Source organism: Meles meles, chromosome 20 (assembly GCF_922984935.1).
Source record: "Meles meles chromosome 20, mMelMel3.1 paternal haplotype, whole genome shotgun sequence".
In the NCBI taxonomy this organism is placed as follows: domain Eukaryota; kingdom Metazoa; phylum Chordata; class Mammalia; order Carnivora; family Mustelidae; genus Meles; species Meles meles.
In genome coordinates, this window is record NC_060085.1 from 17,570,083 (window position 1) to 17,588,630 (window position 18,548).

At 47.8% G+C, this 18,548-nt stretch overlaps 1 protein-coding gene across 2 annotated transcripts in view; it reads right to left on the reverse strand.

Moving 5' to 3' along the window:
• LOC123932814 (SREBF chaperone) overlaps window positions 1-18,548 on the reverse strand; it is a 70,107-nt gene that overhangs the window by 21,271 nt on the left and 30,288 nt on the right. For both annotated transcript variants that reach the window (XM_045991447.1, XM_045991445.1), the window contains exons 2-3: window positions 12,869-13,088; window positions 952-1,081 (exon numbers count right to left, since the gene is read on the reverse strand). In XM_045991447.1, the coding sequence (XP_045847403.1) occupies window positions 952-1,081; window positions 12,869-12,990 (252 nt within the window). In that variant the 5' untranslated portion in view covers window positions 12,991-13,088. The remainder of the gene's footprint in view (window positions 1-951; window positions 1,082-12,868; window positions 13,089-18,548) is intronic.

The window sequence follows — 18,548 nt, forward strand, 5'->3', positions numbered from 1 at the left end:
CCCAGAGAAGGCGGCAGAGGAAGCGCTCTGCCTCTGGGCTTTGCTTTTCCTCAACAACACCCTCAGCCCAGCATTAGTCCACGGGACCAAAGCACAATGTGTGAAGGACGGACAGTTTATCCACTACTTGGTAGGTAAAAACTTTAGGGATGGGCTCGCGGAGCTTGCCAGATTTCCGAGTAACGAGTCCAGTGTCAGAGTGAGTGAGTTTCTCCGCCTCAGACCCTCAACTGGAGCGACTCTTACCTCCTCATGGACATCAGAGCTCAGTCAACTGAGGATAGTACGGTCCAGAAGCAGCAGGGACCCGGAGTCAGGAGTCCTGGGGTTTTGACGGCAGTGCTGACCCCATGTAAACTAAGTAACAGAGGCCCTCATCACTCCAGGCCCCATTTCCTTAACTGTAAAAGAGATTTAAAAAACCCAAAACACAAAACTCCACTCTCTCTACCTAACTGCACTGTGAGGAGAAAATTGGACCTAACCGACCTAACCGATCTGAAGAAATGAGGCACACATGGCACACGTTGTTAGATGGTGTCAAGACTCTGATGACAGAACATTCTCTAGGGCTGTTCTGTGGTTCTCATGACCGCTTGGGGCAAGGAGGAGATGGCCTGGTTGCTAGAGCCATCTTGGGCTACTTGGCCCCGGGCATGGTGTGTGAGCTGCCCAGCTAGGACCCTGAACCCACCCGGCCACAGCAATGACAACCACACACCCCAACCCGGTGTTGTAGGACAGTCCCACTTCTGTGTCATTTGGGGTTTCCTTTCAAACAAGGCTATTCACTAACTGTGACTAGGTGTTTGTGGTGCCTGTGTAGAGCCGGTCAAGTACACATATTCGCCAGTCAGAAGATGGCCACCCTCACGCACTCCCAGGACCCCTGCCTCGGCCGATCTCCACCCAACCCTCCGGGCTCTCCCCGGCCACACGCTGAGCACCTACCCACTCTGGCCGCTCACTGGGCTCCCCTGGTTTGTGGTCAAGGGCCACAGGCGGGGGCGAGTAGTCCTTCACGGGAGTGGTGAACTCCACCGGTCCCGTCCCTGGCAGGGGCAGTTTCAGCAGTGGGCAGCTGGGACGAACAAGAAGGAGAGAAGGGTTAGGACACGGCGGGAGCACAGTCTGCGCCAGGACGAGTGATGCAGGAGGCACCACAGGTACAGTGCACGTGTGCAAAATACTGGAATCAAAAAACTTCAGGGCTAGAAACACACTCACAGAGCCAACCTTCTGAGATCAGAATTTTTTCAAGCTCATTTTTAGTCACAGAACGCTTACAAGGAAGTCTAATTTGTAAAACAGACAGGTTGAGCATTTTTAGAGACGTAACGAAGATGCTAAAAAAAAAATTGTCAAATTAGATGTAAGCAAGATAACAACAAGAAACTGGGGGGGAAATCTATAAAAATCCCAAAGAGCCTGAGGCATACTGCTGGGCAATTGCTCCGATTTAAAGAGACCACAAAAACTGTGCAGAACACACTGAGGGTGTGGTTTATAATCAGACCCACCATGCACAAGGGAAAACCTTGGCCTTCTATCAAAAAGCTGGCAAACCAATGTGCATTTTCTTTCACATCTTTTTAAGAATACTTCTGTTTTTAATTGAGAATTAACTTTTATAGAATACAATGCACTAATCTTAACTATGTAGTTCAATAAATTTTTAAATATATATACACCTGTATAATCACTACCTAGAGCAAGCTATAGGACATTTCCAGAACCTCGGAAGGCACCTTGTGCCCTTGCCCAGTGAAGGGTATCCCCCGAACTACTATCAGGGGAGCCTGGGTGGCTCAATTAAGCGTCTCTTGGTCTCATCAGGTCTTGATCTCAGGGTCGTGAGTTCAAGCCCGGCACTGGGCTCCACAGTGGGTGTGGAGCCTACTCAAAAAAATAAAATAAAATAAATTAGAACTTCTACCACCATAAACTGGTTTTGCGTTTTTAATGGCTTACAAATGAAATCACCCACGCCACATGTGTACTCTCTCCTGACTGGCTGCTTTCACTCAAACTTTCTCTGCTACATTCACCCACATCAGTGCACGTGGTGGATCACCCCTTCCCACAGACACGTGCCGCTCCCCTGAATTACACCTCGGTGCATTTTCCCATTCCATTGTCAAGGAACCTTTGGCTGGTTTCCAGTTTCAGTTATTAAGAATAAAGCTATTACAGTCATCTTTATGTACGGCTTTTGGTGGCCATAAGCACTCCTTTCTATTGGGTGCGTTCCCAGAAGACAACTTCTCGGTGTTAGAGTGCACTTGTTCTGCTTTGTAGATAATACTAATTTTCCAAAGGAGCTGCACAAATGTTATGTGCCCACCAGTGGTGTGACGGGAATTTCAACTGCTCCAGAGCCCTGCCACCTTTGGATGCTGTCAGGCCAACTAACTGCAACCATGGCCAGGAGAAGGCAGTGGGGTCTCTGTGGTTTCAATGTGCAACAATGTTGAAAAGTCTTCTGCATGCTTTTTGGCCATTTGGACACATTCTCTTTTCTTCAACTCTTTCGATTATCTTTTTCTCACTGATTCATAGCTCTTTATATATTCTAGCTATGTGTACGGAGTCCTCTTCACAGCTCCACATTTCCCTCTTTGTACAACTTTCACAGCACCCCACCACACTTGGTGTATCTTGTTTTCATTCTCATCTCAAGGTATTTCCTAATTTCCCTTCTGATTACTTGACTCATTGGTTGTTTCAGTATGTACCATTTAACTTCCACTTATCTGTGGATCTTCCAGTTTTCCTTCTAATATTTTTAGATTCATTCCAGTGTGGAAAAGACACTCTATACGATTTCAGTCTTCTTTCATTTATTAAGACTTGCTTAATGTGACCTAACATATGGTCTATCAGGGAGAAAGTTCCATGAGCACTTGAGAAGAAGGTCAATCCTGCCACGGCTGGGTGTTCTCTACATGTCTGTTAGGTCTGGCTGGCAGACACTCTTGCTTAAGTCCCCCATTTCCTTATCATCTTGTCTGGTTTTTGTATCCAGTACTGCAAGTGCAGGATTCAAATACCAACAGTAACTGCAGATTTCTCAATTTTGCATTTCAATTCTGTCCGTTTTCGATTCATATACTTTGGGGGCTCTTGTTAGGGGGCTGTGTGTGTGTTTGTTAACTGCACTCTTGCTATATTAAGGCATTTATCAACATCCTTCTTTGTCTCATAACCTTTTAAATAGTATCCAATAATCATACAGTCACTCTAGGTCTCTTTCTGTTACTATTTAGCATGGAATATATTTTTCCACCCTCTTATTTTCAGCCTCTCTGTGTTCTTACATCTGATGTGTGGTGCGCATCTGAAGTGTCCTGTAGACAGCATACAGACAGATTCTTTTTATTTTTATTTTTTTTTAAAGATTTTATGTATTTATTTGAACAGACAGAGATCACAAGTAGGCAGAGAGGCAGGCAGAGAATGAGGAAGGGAAGCAGGCTCCCTGCTGAGCAGAGAGCCCGATGTGGGGCTCGATCCCAGGACCCCGGGATCATGACCTGAGCCGAAGGCAGAGGCTTTAACCCACTGAGCCACCCAGGCGCCCCCAGAAAGATTCTTTTTAAATCTAATCTGCCAATGTCTCTTTTAATAGAAGAGTTTAAGCCACTCACATTTTATATGATTACTAATAAGGAAGGATTTATTTATGCTACTTGTTTTTGCATGTCTTACATGACTTTTGTCCCTCAATTCCTTCAATTATTTGTTTGTTTGTTTGGTTTTTGGTATCTGGCTGATTTTTGGTAGTGTGCCACTTTGACTCCCTTCTTTCTTTTTCTGCATTTTTCAAGTTATCATTTGGTTACTATGAGGAGTACAATTATTATTAACAACTTACAAAAACCTAGATTAAATACTGCTGTTATGGAGGGGTTCTACAGATGTGAGCAAGCAGGAGAAGGGGTCAGCGACCTTGAAAATAAGACAATTGAAACCATCCAGCCTGAGGAGCTTAGTTTCAATAGTACCTAAACACTGTTTCTACAGCTCTCTGTCTCTCCCCTTTTATACTGTTATCGCCACAGACTCCAATCTGTATATTGTAGGCCCATCACCATAGATTTAAAAATTATTATTCAATGCACCTGCCTTTTAAAGCCATAAAGACAAACAAAGATGTTACAAACCAAACCAAAAGTTACAATTTGGTTACCTTTACTAGTGTTATTTTTTTTTAAGATTTTTTAAAATTTATTTATTTGACACAGAGAGAGAGAGAGAGAGAGATCGCAAGTAGACAGAGAGGCAGGCAGAGAGAGGGGGGGAAGCAGGCTCCCTGCTGAGCAGAGAGCCCAATGCAGGGCTTGATCCCAGGACCCTGAGACCATGACCTGAGCCCAAGGCAGAGGCTTAACCCACTGAGCCACCCAGGTGCCCCTACTACTGTTATTTTTAATTACAGTTTCAAATTACTGTCTAGTATCCCTTCATTTCAGCCTGAAGGATTTTTTTACTTAGTGTTTCTTGTACAGCAGGCCCAGTGGAAGCTAATACCCTCAGCTTTTGTTTATCTGGATATATCTCAATTTCTCCATTACCGAACAATAGTATGGTATAATATACGATTCTTGGGTGAGTTTTTTTTTTTTTTTTTCCATTCAAAACTTTAAATGTTATCCCACTGCCTTCTGGCCTCCATGGTCTCGGAGGAGAAATCAGCTGTCAGTTGTACCGACACTCCCCTGAAGGCGAACAGTTGTTCCTCTCTTGCTGCTTTCCAAAGCCAAGATTCAACTGTTTGGAGGTAGGTATCAAGGGCTGTCTCCAGACTTAGCTAAGGTTCTGCTCTGGAAAGCTCTGCACAGCACACGGGCTGAGCCCTGGACTCTGGGGGCCTGGAGCTAAGATGGATGGAGCATTAGCTTCACTACAGGATGAAAGTAAGCAGTACTCTCCATGTCTATGTTCACTTCCCACAGCACAGCTGCTCAAAACACACTGACTGGACTAGATGCAGCCTTTTTCTCAAGCCGTAAAATTACTAAAAACATCTGTGAATTCCAGGAGTCTAAACACTACAGCAGGAAGAGAAAGAAGGGAAGGACACTCCAGAGCCTCCAACTTTCTTAGGACAAAGTCTCTTGGGAAAAAGGTCCACAAACCTCTTCAAGAGGCTCCCAGTGATTCTCCTGTGCCCTGGAGCACACAATTGCTCTCTTGCTTCTGAAGCTCCATCCCTGCTGGAACACACTTGCCCATTCTTCTAGATAACTCATCTTTGAGCTCTCAGTTTTGGTACCACTTGCCCCAGGAAGTCTTACCTTTTTCCCCAATATCTGGGTTCCCTTCGGTAGCTCCTCCTGTGAGCTACCAAAATGCCACATACTCACCCCAACATGGTTCTTATCACTGACAGTGGACCAATTTCTGTCCCTGTACTAGTGGTCGTTTCTCTCACTGAGTACCCATGTGCCAGACAGGGATCCCAGTGCCTCCCACCTATGTGCTCATGTAAGCCTCACCACAACCCAATGAGACACGCAGAAGCTACATCACCACTAGAAAGCAACAAAACCAGTATGTCAACGCCGGCAATGTGGCACCAGAGTCTGTGTTCTTAAGGCCACACTCAAATACCTCGTACTGCATTTTTTTTGCTTAAAAAATTTAATCGACCATATATCCCTTTTAATGTAGGCAAAGAAAAACACCAAATTCTACAAAACTGCAAAATGCGAGGGAATAATCACCATCCATGGCTGCCAAATTCTAGCCAAAAGGAAAGCTTTGAAAGAAAGTGTCAGGCAATTTTCAAAAGTAAAAACACTCACTTTTCCAAAGTTAGAAAACAGACTAGAGACATTTAAAGAAACTGGGGATTTCTACCACCACCCCATGTTACTTCTGCAAAACTCGTTTCTGAGACCAGATTATATCTTGGCTTACCCTGATCTCACAGGGGCAAAGGAAATGAACCATGTCTCCAAAACCTCCCCTTCCCTTCCTGTCTGGGCTCCACCCATCCAGCTGCTCAGGCAAGCACTTTGATCTTGACTCCTCTTTTTCTTGTACTTCACATCTGGTCCTCAGACTATCCTGAAGGCTCCACCTTCAAAATATATCCAGACAAGGCCACATCCAGGCCTTCCACTTGGACTAAGCAACCATCAGCTCTCACCTGGGGCAATGCACTAGCCGAGCTAGACTCTGCTTCTACACCCGAAATCACTTATCTCTTAGGTATGGACCTGAAATCCCCAATCTCCCCCCTCCGTAACTCTGCTACCACACCTGTGTGTCCCGTTCCCCACATAAGACCACCCGACACATCTCCCAGAGGCTACTGGTGCCCTTCCCTTATCCCCCCTGTTCTTATTTCTGGGCATGCTGGCTCAGTTCCCAGTTTCCAGCTGCTAGCACTTGCATCTCTGTCCCTGACATTGTTCCACGGCTGTTGGAGGCCTCTCTGCCTAGGTGGTGGGAACTGATGCTAGCGGGAGGCAGCCCTCAACCAGTGGCTGATGTTGTTGTACACACTGGGGGTTCATAAACTACAGCCAATGGCCCATTTTTGTGCGGCCCATGACCTAAGACCTAAAAACCTAATGGTTTTTACACATTTAAGAGGTTCTTTTAAACAAACAAACAAGGGGCACCTGGTGGCTCAGTCAGTCAAACATCTGCCCGGCTCAGGTCATGATCTCGGGGTCACCTTGCACCAAGTCATCAGGCTCCCTGCTCAGTGGGGAGTCTGCTTCTCCCTCTCCCTCTGCCCCTTCCCCACTCATGCTCACTCTCTATCTCAAATAAAATCTTAAAAAAACTACAACAACAACAACAACAAAGTGACCAAGGCAGTGTGTGGCTTTAGTCTCTGGCCCTTTAGGGAAAGAGTCCGCTGACCCCTGGCGCAGACTGTCCAACCCCCCACACCCAGGTAGGAGCTCCGAAGCAGCCGTCTTACCCCGTTTCTGCGCATTCCCCAGTGAGACGATACAGCTGCCTATGGGGCTCACTCCCGGATGCTGATCCTTGCTTCCTAGCTCACTGCTCATTGCCGCCCGAGCTCATGTCATCTCACACACAAGCTACGTGTACTCAATCCTTGCATCAGGGGAACCCAAAGCAAAATGCCCTCCAGCCCCCCAAGTGCCAGCCAAATTCCTGCCTATCCTTCAAGGCCCCAGTGCCTCCCCACTCCTCCGTCCCCAAGCAGATCAGTCCCTCTCCTCTATACTCTGCGGCAGCCTGCAACCACTGAGCCCGGAGACCCCCTACTCATCTACACGATTAATACAAGACACAGAGGGAGGGGACATGCATCTCAAATACTAGCCACATGGAAGACATTCAGGAAATGTTCAGGATGAGGTGTCTTCCAGACGGCCCACGCAAGGTGGACTTCTTGAGTGCACATTTTGCTGCACAGAACCCCATGCTCATAAGGTCCGAGTGCTTGGGGTTTAATGCTCTGCTATAGCAGTATGGAAATTCTTAATAAATTTAAACTTGTGTTCCGAAGTCCACCACAACAGAGTGTGTGCTGAGGGTATGGTGCGTAGGTTCACCTGTGGTCCCTCCTCCCTGGGACACGTTCTTGACCGCTAGCCCTTCTGCCCCCACATCCCAGGACCTGGCCTTGCCCTCCCTTATCCACGTATCCTGTTTGTTGCCGCCCTCCAGCAGGGGCCTGAATGTAAGAACAAAGGGAGGGGGTCAGGGTCAGATGTGCACACACCCTGTTGTGTCCCAGGGCAGGGTGAGGCGACGGCCATCCCACAGCCCAGACTGGCAGCACCATAGCCCATCTGGTGGGCCTTTGGGCAGGGATGTTTCACCCACTCCCATGCAAGAATATTTAGGACCCTGAATGGTCCTTTCCCCTGCTTCTTGACCCAAAGCAGCCCTGCAATGTCCTGTTGCTCTAGTCCCACAATTACAGGGATGCTACTGACTTGTCTCATCCCCTCTCACTCCCAGTCATCTGGGATTGGGGTTCAGGAAATGCTGAAGACAGATGAAAACAGCAACCCCAGAAATGACGCTCAGAGACGTTGCCTGAGGCACCTGTCTGGAGGTATCAAGGTGAGAGATGTTTCCTTTCTTCCCTTCTCAGGGGAGAACCACAGTGCAGGCCACGGGGTGGGGTAGCAAAAGACTAGAAGGCAGTATTTCTGACCTCTCCTGCTTTCTTGTGTCTGAGGAACTTTCGGGTGGTGAAGGAGTCTTTGATCTCCCACAGGCATCCCAGAGCCTTTCCGGAGCATATTCATGAGGCCAGGAGTAACTCCTGCTGGGGGAGGCCTGGGCTTGGCATGCTGGACAGGCCAGCGTCCTGCAGCAGTTGCGGCAGCCAGTCCCTTGGGCTCTCAGGTGGCAGCTTCAGGGCACAGCTCAGTGGGGCTTTGGGACGTGTCCTCAGCTATCCAGCCTGGCTCTCCAGAACACAGTCACAGACAGGCCTTCACCTACTTAGATTTCGCTCCTGTCCACAAAGAGAATAAAATGTGTCTAGAGTGGCCACAGGCAGAGAAAAAAGGAGCCTTTAACACAAGCTCCTGTGTGCACACCCCGCCAAGAGGCCATGGTGATCTGGGGAAACTCAAAACATGGGCAGAGCAGGAGAGAGGCTGCCAAGCAGAGGCCACCACAACTGAGACACGCAGCCTCAGCCCCAAGGTACTGTGTCCTTCCAGAGAAAAAGGAAGAGGAAAGGAGCCAAGCCTGCTCTGGCATTCCCGAACAGGCTGCACAATGACCATCCTTCATGGGGTTCAGAATGGCCTCACCGTGATGTGACCTGCTCTCCAAGTTAAAATCACCCTCTCTAGCCATGAGCAGCAAGCTGTAGAATCAACAGAATCAAGGGACCCAATGACCCTCATGCTAACCTCTGACCTGCAGCCAGGAAGGCCGGTAGGTAGCCTGGCACCCAAGCACTCTTTCTTCATCCCACGGTGCACCTACCACACCCCCGCCTGGAAGCGAGAGCACCCTCCGCCTTGCTGGGCTGCTGCCGGGCCACACCTCGGGTGGCCTAACCTCCAGGAAATGTGAAGACACCTCTTGCCACAGTGCCTACGTGCTGCAGGTTTCATCAGATTTTCCCAGAGGAAAGAGCATTCACTGCTCCCAGGGTGATCCAGTGCTGACGAACAGGGTCTACAGCTCACGTGACCTTTAAGATCTGAACAGGGGTCTCAAGAGCAGGAGTCCTTTGAGTGCGAGCTGCACCAGTGCCCCACTGCAGGGACAATAAAAGATGAGCCACTAAACAGAATGCACGCGTCTCACAAAACTACTAGAAGCTGTCTACGACCCATCCTTCACTTTCTGCAGGCAACCTGAGACTGAACGGGGGGGGGGGGGGGGGGGACCCTGTCCTGGACAAAGAGGCTTCGCAGGTTAGAAGAGGACAGGGAGGCTTGTGCCCTAGGGCCACAATACCTGGTCTCTTAGACAAAAAGGCCCAGAATCTGTGGATCTGTTGAAACAAATTTTGTCATTTTAGGAGGCTAACAGACTTCATTTAGCTTTGCAAAATGTTTCCTAAGCCAATCAGATTTTAAGAAAAGCCGTTAAAAGGCCCCCCCGAGATGACATGACAAAGCTGCTGGTTTGGGAACGTACACGGCACTGAGAATGGGACAATCTAAGGCTGGTTTTCCTCTTCAAAGAAAAACCTCATGACTGCAAAGACATGAGGAACCTGCAGCGCCGTGAGAAGGTGGGACCAGAGGAGGTAGCAGGTTTCCAGAGGGGCTCTTGGGGGGACCACCCTTCCTGCCCAGCTGCTGAGTGAGCTGATGGCCACAACCATGAACAGGAAAGGAGGGGAGGAAGAGCCACTCATTCTTCCTGCAGGGTTTGGCTCAGAGGTTCTCCCCCAGAGAAGCCTCCCTGACACCACCATCTCCCTTTGCACCAAGGCCAGGTCACATCTGCTGAGCATGACATCCAATGGCACTGCGACTGTCTGTCTCGGGTCCAGATCGCCTTCTGAGGAAGAGATGATATGTGTGTCACTAGGCTGGCACAGTGCTTGGCATGCGTTATGGCCATCTTTTTTTTTTTTAAGATTTTATTTATTTTTTAGAGAGAGAGAGACAGTGAGAGAGAACATGAGAGAGGAGAGGGTCACAGGGAGAAGCAGACTCCCCGCGGAGCTGGAAGCCCCACACGGGACTTGATCCCGGTCCTCCGGGATCATGACCTGAGCCAAAGGCAGTTGCTCAACCAAATGAGCCACCCAGGGGCCCTATGGCCATCTTTACTGAAATGCTGTAAGACCCACTTGGAGCTTTCTCCTCAATTTCTGTTACATAGGGCTAATGTGTCAAAACCCCTCTCTGGTCTTGTCTAGGTAGGTTCTGCCTACAGATCCTGCTCCTGGCCCACGGCAGCTGAGGCCACGTCTCTTGGGCTTCCTGTTCAGGGAGCAAACTCCTTGCAACGAAAGCTATCAGCATAAGTGGTGTTCTTCAAAAAGTTCCTATCACCTTGGTGAAGCGGAGGAAGTACAGGGCTTTCCACAAGGACCTGCCAGCTGTAATCCCATTCCTCACACCACACACCAGTGTCACCATCCTGGAAAAAAACAGGACATAACCACCCCCGCTAAGGATGTCAGGCACCAAATGGAACAGCCACGTGTGAAAGGGAAAGTACCAAAGGACCTACAAGCCAGGAGTCAAGGTAGATCAGTCTTCCTTGCCTTCCTATCAGCCCGGTCTTACCCCTAGCCTCGCCTACCTCTTTCCCAGGACTGACGTTCAGCCAGGAGCACCTGCGGGATATAAGGCAGGCTTGGCGGCATCTGGGCTATGTTGGTTGTTAAATATCATATCATCACATCCGCCTCTTCCCCAACCTTCCAGCCCATTCTAATTCACCGAGAGTCGAGAAGGGGTCCTCCAAATTGAGACCGTAGCCATCTTCTAAGGTTTTCATACCAGAAAACCTCACGTCATAAAACCAAGGACTCTCTGTTGGGAAACACTTGTGTAAGAGCAAATTACTCATTCAGAGGTAAGGCCCGACTGCACCCAAGCAGCTGTTACACGTATCCTACATTCCTGGTCCAGGACACTGCCTGATCTCAGCTGGCGACACCCAATCCCCAAAGATGAATGGGAAACAGGAAACATCCTTCCCTTTTCCTGTAGCTAGAGTTATCTCTGTGGACAGGGAATCACAACTACCTCTCTTCAACTCAAACTGACCACACAACATACAAGTTGAGTTCAATGTACTCGTTCACCAAGTATTTCTTACCACCTTCCCACATGAGGAGGCCACTGAAGACCCAAGGATTTAGTGCACGGGAAGCTCAGTCCCACCACCCCCAACAGAAGGCCATACCGGGGATAATAACCATGAGTGTCCCCACGAGCTGCTCCAGAAATCAGAATAAAAGAGAAAACACTTTTAGCAGAGACGTGGCAGAGCTGCGGAAAGATTTTCAAAAAGACAGTCTAGTGGTTCTCCGCACGTGGTCCCAGGCCTGGGAACTTGTCAGAGATACAAATTCCTAGACCCAGCCCAGACCTGATGAATGAGAAACTCTGGGGCGAGGCCCAGCAGTCTGTGTTGCACATGCCTCCAGGTGATTCTGTGGCTAGCTCAGGTTTGAGAACCACGCAGGCCAAGCCTAGAAAAGTATGATTTTGAAGGACAGAGATGACTTTTAAAAAGTATGATCTTGAGAGATTTTTAAAAAGATAATTAACTTAGAGGGGAAAAAACCACACACACAAGATCTGAGTTCTACTAATATATGTCCTACAGGATGTAGCTGTATCTTATCTTTTACAACACAATTTAACAAAAGTTAAGCATCAGTACAAAACACTGAGCCAGAAGAGAGGAGAGTCAGGGTAGGGGGGGGAGGCACGAGAATCCCCAGGCCCATTATCCCTGCTTATTAACTGTGTAGACCATGCAAGGCCCCAACCCCCCACCCTCCTTTGGTTAAATGGAAATATAATTGGACTGCTTTCCAAGGTTATTATGAGGATTGATGAGATTAATTATATGCCTGAAGCACCCAGCAGGAAATTCTCAATGAAAGATACTCATCTTCCTTAGTCCTAATTAGAGAAGAACTTAGTCCTCCTTCCAGCACAGCACTGAACACATCCAACAAACGTCAGATGTACAAACAGTGTGGAAATCCTTCCAGAGGCAAGGATAACACACTGGGCTCTTTTCATGGCTGTCAGTGTTTTAGAGACAAAAAAGGCCCTCAGATACCCTTTTACACCAAACCCATCCTTTTACATGTCATCATCAGCTGTAGCCTTCGGCTTCTGTGAGGCTCTGTAACAGAAAGACAGACGTGAACCGAAGGCGGCTACGGCAGGCACGACAGTTGTCAGGGAGCACAGCAGGCCCTGAGAATCAGCAAGAGGTCAGAAAGAGGCTCCTTGTAAACACCAGAAAATGACTGGAGAGCAGAGAACCAAGTCTCTGTGTGAGCCTGCACGAGGGTGTCCAAGGACTGTTCAAATGGATTTTGTTTTAAAACATTCGAATGTTCCTGTTCTCAACCAGGTACCAAAATGAAAGTGTCACTGTGGAGAAGGACTATTACAAGATCATGCCTTTCAATTATCTTCCAGTTTCTTAGTGGCATCTAAACATCATTTTGAAATAGACTAGTAGTGACATGAACAAATCTGGCGAATGCCTAAGCCGGGGCCAGCCTGAACCGTTTTCAGTCTAGTGGCTAAACACCTCAGGACTCGAACTCTCTACCCCCCAGCTCCAATGAGCCTCCAGTTTCATTGTGTAAAAAGTACACACAGTCCAAGGGCTGCAGAGCAATCAGGATTAGGAAACCTACTGTCCGAACACAGTGGCCTATCATACCCAGTGCGACTCAGAAACATACCAGCAGGCTACAATGCAGAGCCCCGTGAAGAGGATGATAGGGATGGGGTAGGATGCGCAGAGCAGCCCATGGTTGTAGAAGGCCTGAGATATCTTCTCACGCAGCCTTTCAGTCAGGGTCATCCTCAGCTGAAGTCACCTTGCTGCCATCCCGCAAAGTGACCATGGATCAGCCTGGCGTGCGCTGGACAGCACTGATAATGGACACCATCGGCTGGTACCTGGCAAGAAGGGAGAAAAGTCAGCGAGTCCTGGTTCGGCACACTGGGGCTGCTGGGAAAGGTAGCTGTGATGCATGGCTGGAGACATGCTTGAGGATGCCTACATGCAAGGTCCGGAGACATCAGCCCCAACACACACACACACACACACACACACACACACACACACACACCCTCCGGTCAGCTCTAACAGTGGGCAGTCTCTCAGGCAGTCTAACCTAAGAGCCAAAAACTGCCCCTCTAGCTCTGACAATGACCTCTCAACCCTCTTCCATACAGGCATTTCTAAAAGACCACTTCCCCGAGAGGGCACTGTTCCCACAGGTGGCACAGGAAAGCACACCTGGGTAGCAGACATCACCTTCAGCTGCTCTCTGACAAAGGGGCCTTCTGGACAACCTCCCCACCTTCTTCTGGGCACAGGTCTGACTGACAGAAATCCTTGGGACTTCCAGAAAAACTCTACATAGGGCTGACCCCTCAGAAACCACATTCTTGCACAGAGAGTGTTTCACTGGTAAGGAATGTTCAGCAGAGTTAGCCTTTAACATAAAAAAACACGAAGAAGCGCAGGCTTCTGACAGAAAACACATTTCATGGTGGCAGCGGCATTAGGGGAAGCTACTGCTCCCAGTCAGGCAGTTGTTCCTGGGACACAGTCGTGTTGCGGCCTGCCCGGCCCCTGTCTCCTTTGCGCCACAGAGGAACCACCTCCCTCCACAGGATTAGGCCTGGACACGCTATCAGTCAAGGCGCCCCTCCCTGACCCACACCAGGCCAGGTGGTTGGGCCTCTGTCCCTGGACTTTGACTTCTGGGCGAAAAGAAATAGGAACTAGATGTGCTGGTGCTCATTCAACCCCCACGGGTTCCTGCTCCCAAGACCTCCTCTGATGCGAGCACCTTCTGAAGACGCGGCTCAGCAGCTTTTCTTTCCAGTCTGTGAGCCACTGTATATCCTTCCAATAAATCCTCTTTCTGCCTGTGGGAGCCAAAATTAACTTCTGTTGCTTCCAAGTAGAAAACCTTAAACCAATAAAATCAGAATAGAAAACTCCAGCAAAGGCCCAGGGATCTACAATTCCCTTCATTACAAGCTCTCCACTGTTACCCTAAAATATAAATCCGTATCTCCTACTCCATGTTGCCGTTTTCTTCAGTCTGTGTTATAGGGAACGTGCCCAGACTTGTGTCCTGGCTTGGTCAGGCTCACTGATGGAAACCTAGGCCAAAGAGGTGACTCTCCAGAAGTGTCAAGACCAGAAAGGAGAGGCCAAAGGAGTCACAGCACAGCCAACTCACAAGAAGATGAATGGCCAACACTCCTTCCGCCTTCCAGGAAACACAAGCTTTAAGTGCATATGCAATTTTCCAGCCCAGCAACCTTCTAAGGAAATAGAACCCTCTGTGGGTCAACTCAACAGGCTCGGAACAGAGGAGCCTGCAGGTGGCAGCTGCTGGTCCCAGCAGCAGAGCCGTTTCCCGTAGCTCAGCCATTCACAAGGCTCGCCTGGAGCCCGGCATGTCAGAGAGCTGTCTAGCAGAGCACCCACCAGGGGGGACCCGCACGCGTGCTCACCACCCAGCAGACGCAAGGACCCCGGGAAGCAGTGTTTCTGCTCCTGCGCCCTGGCCCTCCATCCTGCCCCTGGGGTGCGGGTGGGGCCACACACACTGATGAGATGTTCACCTGGGGGGGGGAGAGACACTATGACAGGGATCCCCAAAGACTGAAGGCCAGAGACCAACTGTACTTCTTCCAACCTCAGTCCTCTGGCAAGTCTCACATCTCTTCCCTCAAGTGACGCAAAGCCAAGCCCTCCAAAAAATTCTGATTCTGTGATCCCAATCTCCTCCTCCGCCTCCTCTGTACACACATCAGTAACACAGGAGGGGGAGGGGCCCCACCTCTGCAGCCCTGCTTTCACCAGTGCACCGAGAGAAGAAAAAAACGATCTAATTCACTTCCAGTCTGCAGCCAACACAACTTTCTGACATGATCTTAATTTCAGCTCCCACTGACCTTAATATTACCAGTTATACTAATTGTTAATTTTCATAGCACCCAGAAAACAAGGCCAAAAAAATGCAAATTCTAGTTTATTACACAGCGAACCTACCTGAACCTACCAAGAGGAGACATTATTCATCTCTACTCCATTGTATACAATTTTAATGCAAAGCTACTCCAAAACAAAATTTATATGTGATCCAAACACCTGTTTTTCCTACATTGCCCCATACTTATAGGTTTCTTCAGATCAAAATCTACAGCTCTGCTTCCTGAATTTAAAGAGATACAACATGGGATGCCTGGTGGCTCAGTCATTAAGCCTCTGCCTTTGGCTTGGGTCATGACCCCTTGAATCCCACATGGGGCTCCTTGCTCAGCAGGGAGCCTGTGTCTTCCTCTGCATGCTACTCTCCCTGCCTGTGCTGGCTCTCTTGTTCATTCTCTCTCTCTAACAAATAATTTTTTTAAAAATAAAAATTAAAAAAATAAAGAGACACAACATGTGGAAAGGATGGAGGCCCGGGAGGCCAAAGTGTACATTACATGAAAACATAAACAATCCCACTGCCTGCCTTTGCTGGAGACCCCACTATAAGCAAAAACAAAGAAGTTCATTATTAGACACCTAAATTACAGAGCTGTCCACATAAAGAAAAAAACTGCTAGAACCACTCAGAACAGCCCTGAGGAATTCTATAGAGGACAAGCCTGAATCAAGTCAGACACTCTGGCTCAGAAAATGAAGGGCCCTAGGAATGGAATGCGTCTGTCCGTCCCTGAGGACAGACAGAGCAGGGAGGCAGGCTCATCCCACTCTGTCATCAGCTTGCCTGAGATCCCCACAGTTCTGAACAGGCCCCGAATGAGAAAATACATGTGAAACTTTCAGAAAAATCCACATATATACATTATCATAAATTTTAAATGATTATCTTTTTGTGCATATATACACCAAACACTCAACACTTAAAATTCTCTTCAAACAAGTCACACTTAATAAGAACCAACCAAGAGGGGCGCCTGGGTAGCTCAGTGGGTTAAAGCCTCTGCCTTCAGCTCAGGTCATGATCCCAGGGTCCTGGGATCAAGCCCCACATCAGGCTCTCTGCCCCGTGGGGAGCCTGCCTCCACCTCTCTCTCTCTCTGCCTGCCTCTCTGCCTACTTGTGATCTCTGTCAAATAAATAAATAAAATCTTAAAAAAAAAAAAAAGGATCAACCAAGAAAACTAAATGTGCCAAAGACCCAAGAGAGGTGGAGGTAATAGGAAAAAAGATGTAAAAGAAAAAAACAAAACAAAACTATATAGACTACAGGCTCTGTCCCACAGCTTTTCAGGACTGTTTGTTGGAAATATTCACCATCTCCCTCAAGCTTCAGCCACAACAGACCTATCATGCTTGTTTTTACCACAAAGGTTTACTGACTATCCCATTTCTCTGGAATAAACGCCTAGAAGTGAAACTGCTAGGTAGTGTGGCCCATTGAAATTTTCTAAGAAACTGCCAAAATACTTCCCAGAGTGCTTGCACCATTTTATATTTCCACCAGCAGCATATGAGATTTCTTCTCATCTGCCATCATTTAGAATCGTTTGGTATTTCCACTGTTTTTTATTTTGGCTATGCTAAGTATGTACTGATAACTAATTGGGTCTTAAAACACATTTCCCTAAGGACGAGAGACACTGAACACATGCCTCTCAGCCATGTGTCTGTGTATGTCTTAGGATGTTACATACAAGAGATCATGTCATTTGCAAACAGTGTTAGCTTAATTTCTTCTTTTCTTATCTGGACGCCTTTTTTTTTTTAATATTTTATTTATTTGACAGAGAGAAATCACAAGCAGGCAGAGAGGCAGGCAGAGAGAGAGGAGGAAGCAGGCTCCCTGTGGAGCAGAGAGCCCGATGCGGGGCTCGATCCCAGGCCCCTGAGATCATGACCTGAGCCGAAGGCAGAGGCTTTAACCCACTGAGCCACCCAGGCGCCCCTCTGGACACCTTTTATTTGTTTTTCTTATAAAACTGTCTTGGCTGGAGCGGCTGGGTGGCTCAGTGGGTTAAGCCTCTGCCTTTGGCTCAGGTCATGATACCAGGGTCCTGGGATGGAGCCCCACATCCGCCTCTCTGCACAGCAGGGAGCCTGCTTCTCCCTCTCTATCTGCCTGCCTCTCTGCCTACTTCTGCCTACTTGAGATTTCTCTGTTAAAAAAAAAAAAAAAAATCTGGGGCACCTGGGTGGCTCAGTGGGTTAAACCTCTGCCTTCAGCTTGGGTCACAATCTCGGGGTCCTGGGATCGAGCCCCACGTTGGGCTCTCTGCTCAGTGGGGAGCCTGCTTCCTCCTCTCTCTCTCTCTGCCTGCCTCTCCACCTACTTGAGATCTCTGTCAAATAAATAAATAAAATCTTTAAAAAAAAAAACTGTCCTGGCTAAATAAGGTTGCTAAAGTCATTAAATAATACATAATAAAAACCAAATGCATTAACATTTTTAAAAATGACTTCAGAATCTCAGTTTGGTAAGACAAAAAAGTTCTAGAAATCTATTTCACAACAGTGTGAAATACTACCACTACTAAATTGTATACTTAAAATGGTCAAGATGGTCAATTTTATGTTATGTGTTTTTATTACAATAATAATTTTTTTTTTTTAAAAGATGGTCTTTTTTGTCTTGGCTAGAACTTCTACCATAACGCTGAATTGCAGTGGTGAGAATGAATCCTCATCTTAACCCTGAGCTTAGGAAGGGAACATTCAGTCTTTTACCATTAAATATGATACCAATCAAAGTTTTTCATAGATGCCTTCACCAGGCTGAGGAAGACCTCTTCTGTTCCTAGCTTGAGAGGGTTTGGGGTTTGTTTTTTTTTTTTTTAGTTTTTTTTTTTTTTTAATTAACATATAATATAGTATTTGTTTCAGGGGTACAGGTCTGTGATTCATCAGTCTTATGCAATACACTGCACTCACCACAACACATACCCTCCCCAATGTCCATTACCCAGCCACCCCATCCCTCCCACCTCCTTCCCTCCAGCAACCCTCAGTTTGCTTCATGAGATTAAGAGTGAGAGGTGGTCTTTTTTTTTTTTTTTTTTAAGGATGGGGACAGAAGGAGAGAGAGGATCTTATGTAGGTTCCACACTCTGCAAAGCCCAGTGTGGGGCTTGATTTTACAACCCTGAAATCATGACCTGAGCTGAAATCAAGAGTCAGATGCTTAAATGACTGAGCCACCCAGGTGCCCCAAGAGTTGTTTTTTTTTGTTTTGTTTTAAAGATTTTTTTTTTTTTTTTTTGACAGACAGAGATCACAAGTAGGCAGAGAGGCAGGCAGAGAGAGAGCGGAGGAAGCAGGCTCCCGGCGGAGCAGAGAGCCCAATGTGGGGCTCGATCCCAGGACCCTGGGACCATGACCTGAGCCGAAGGCAGAGGCTTTAACCC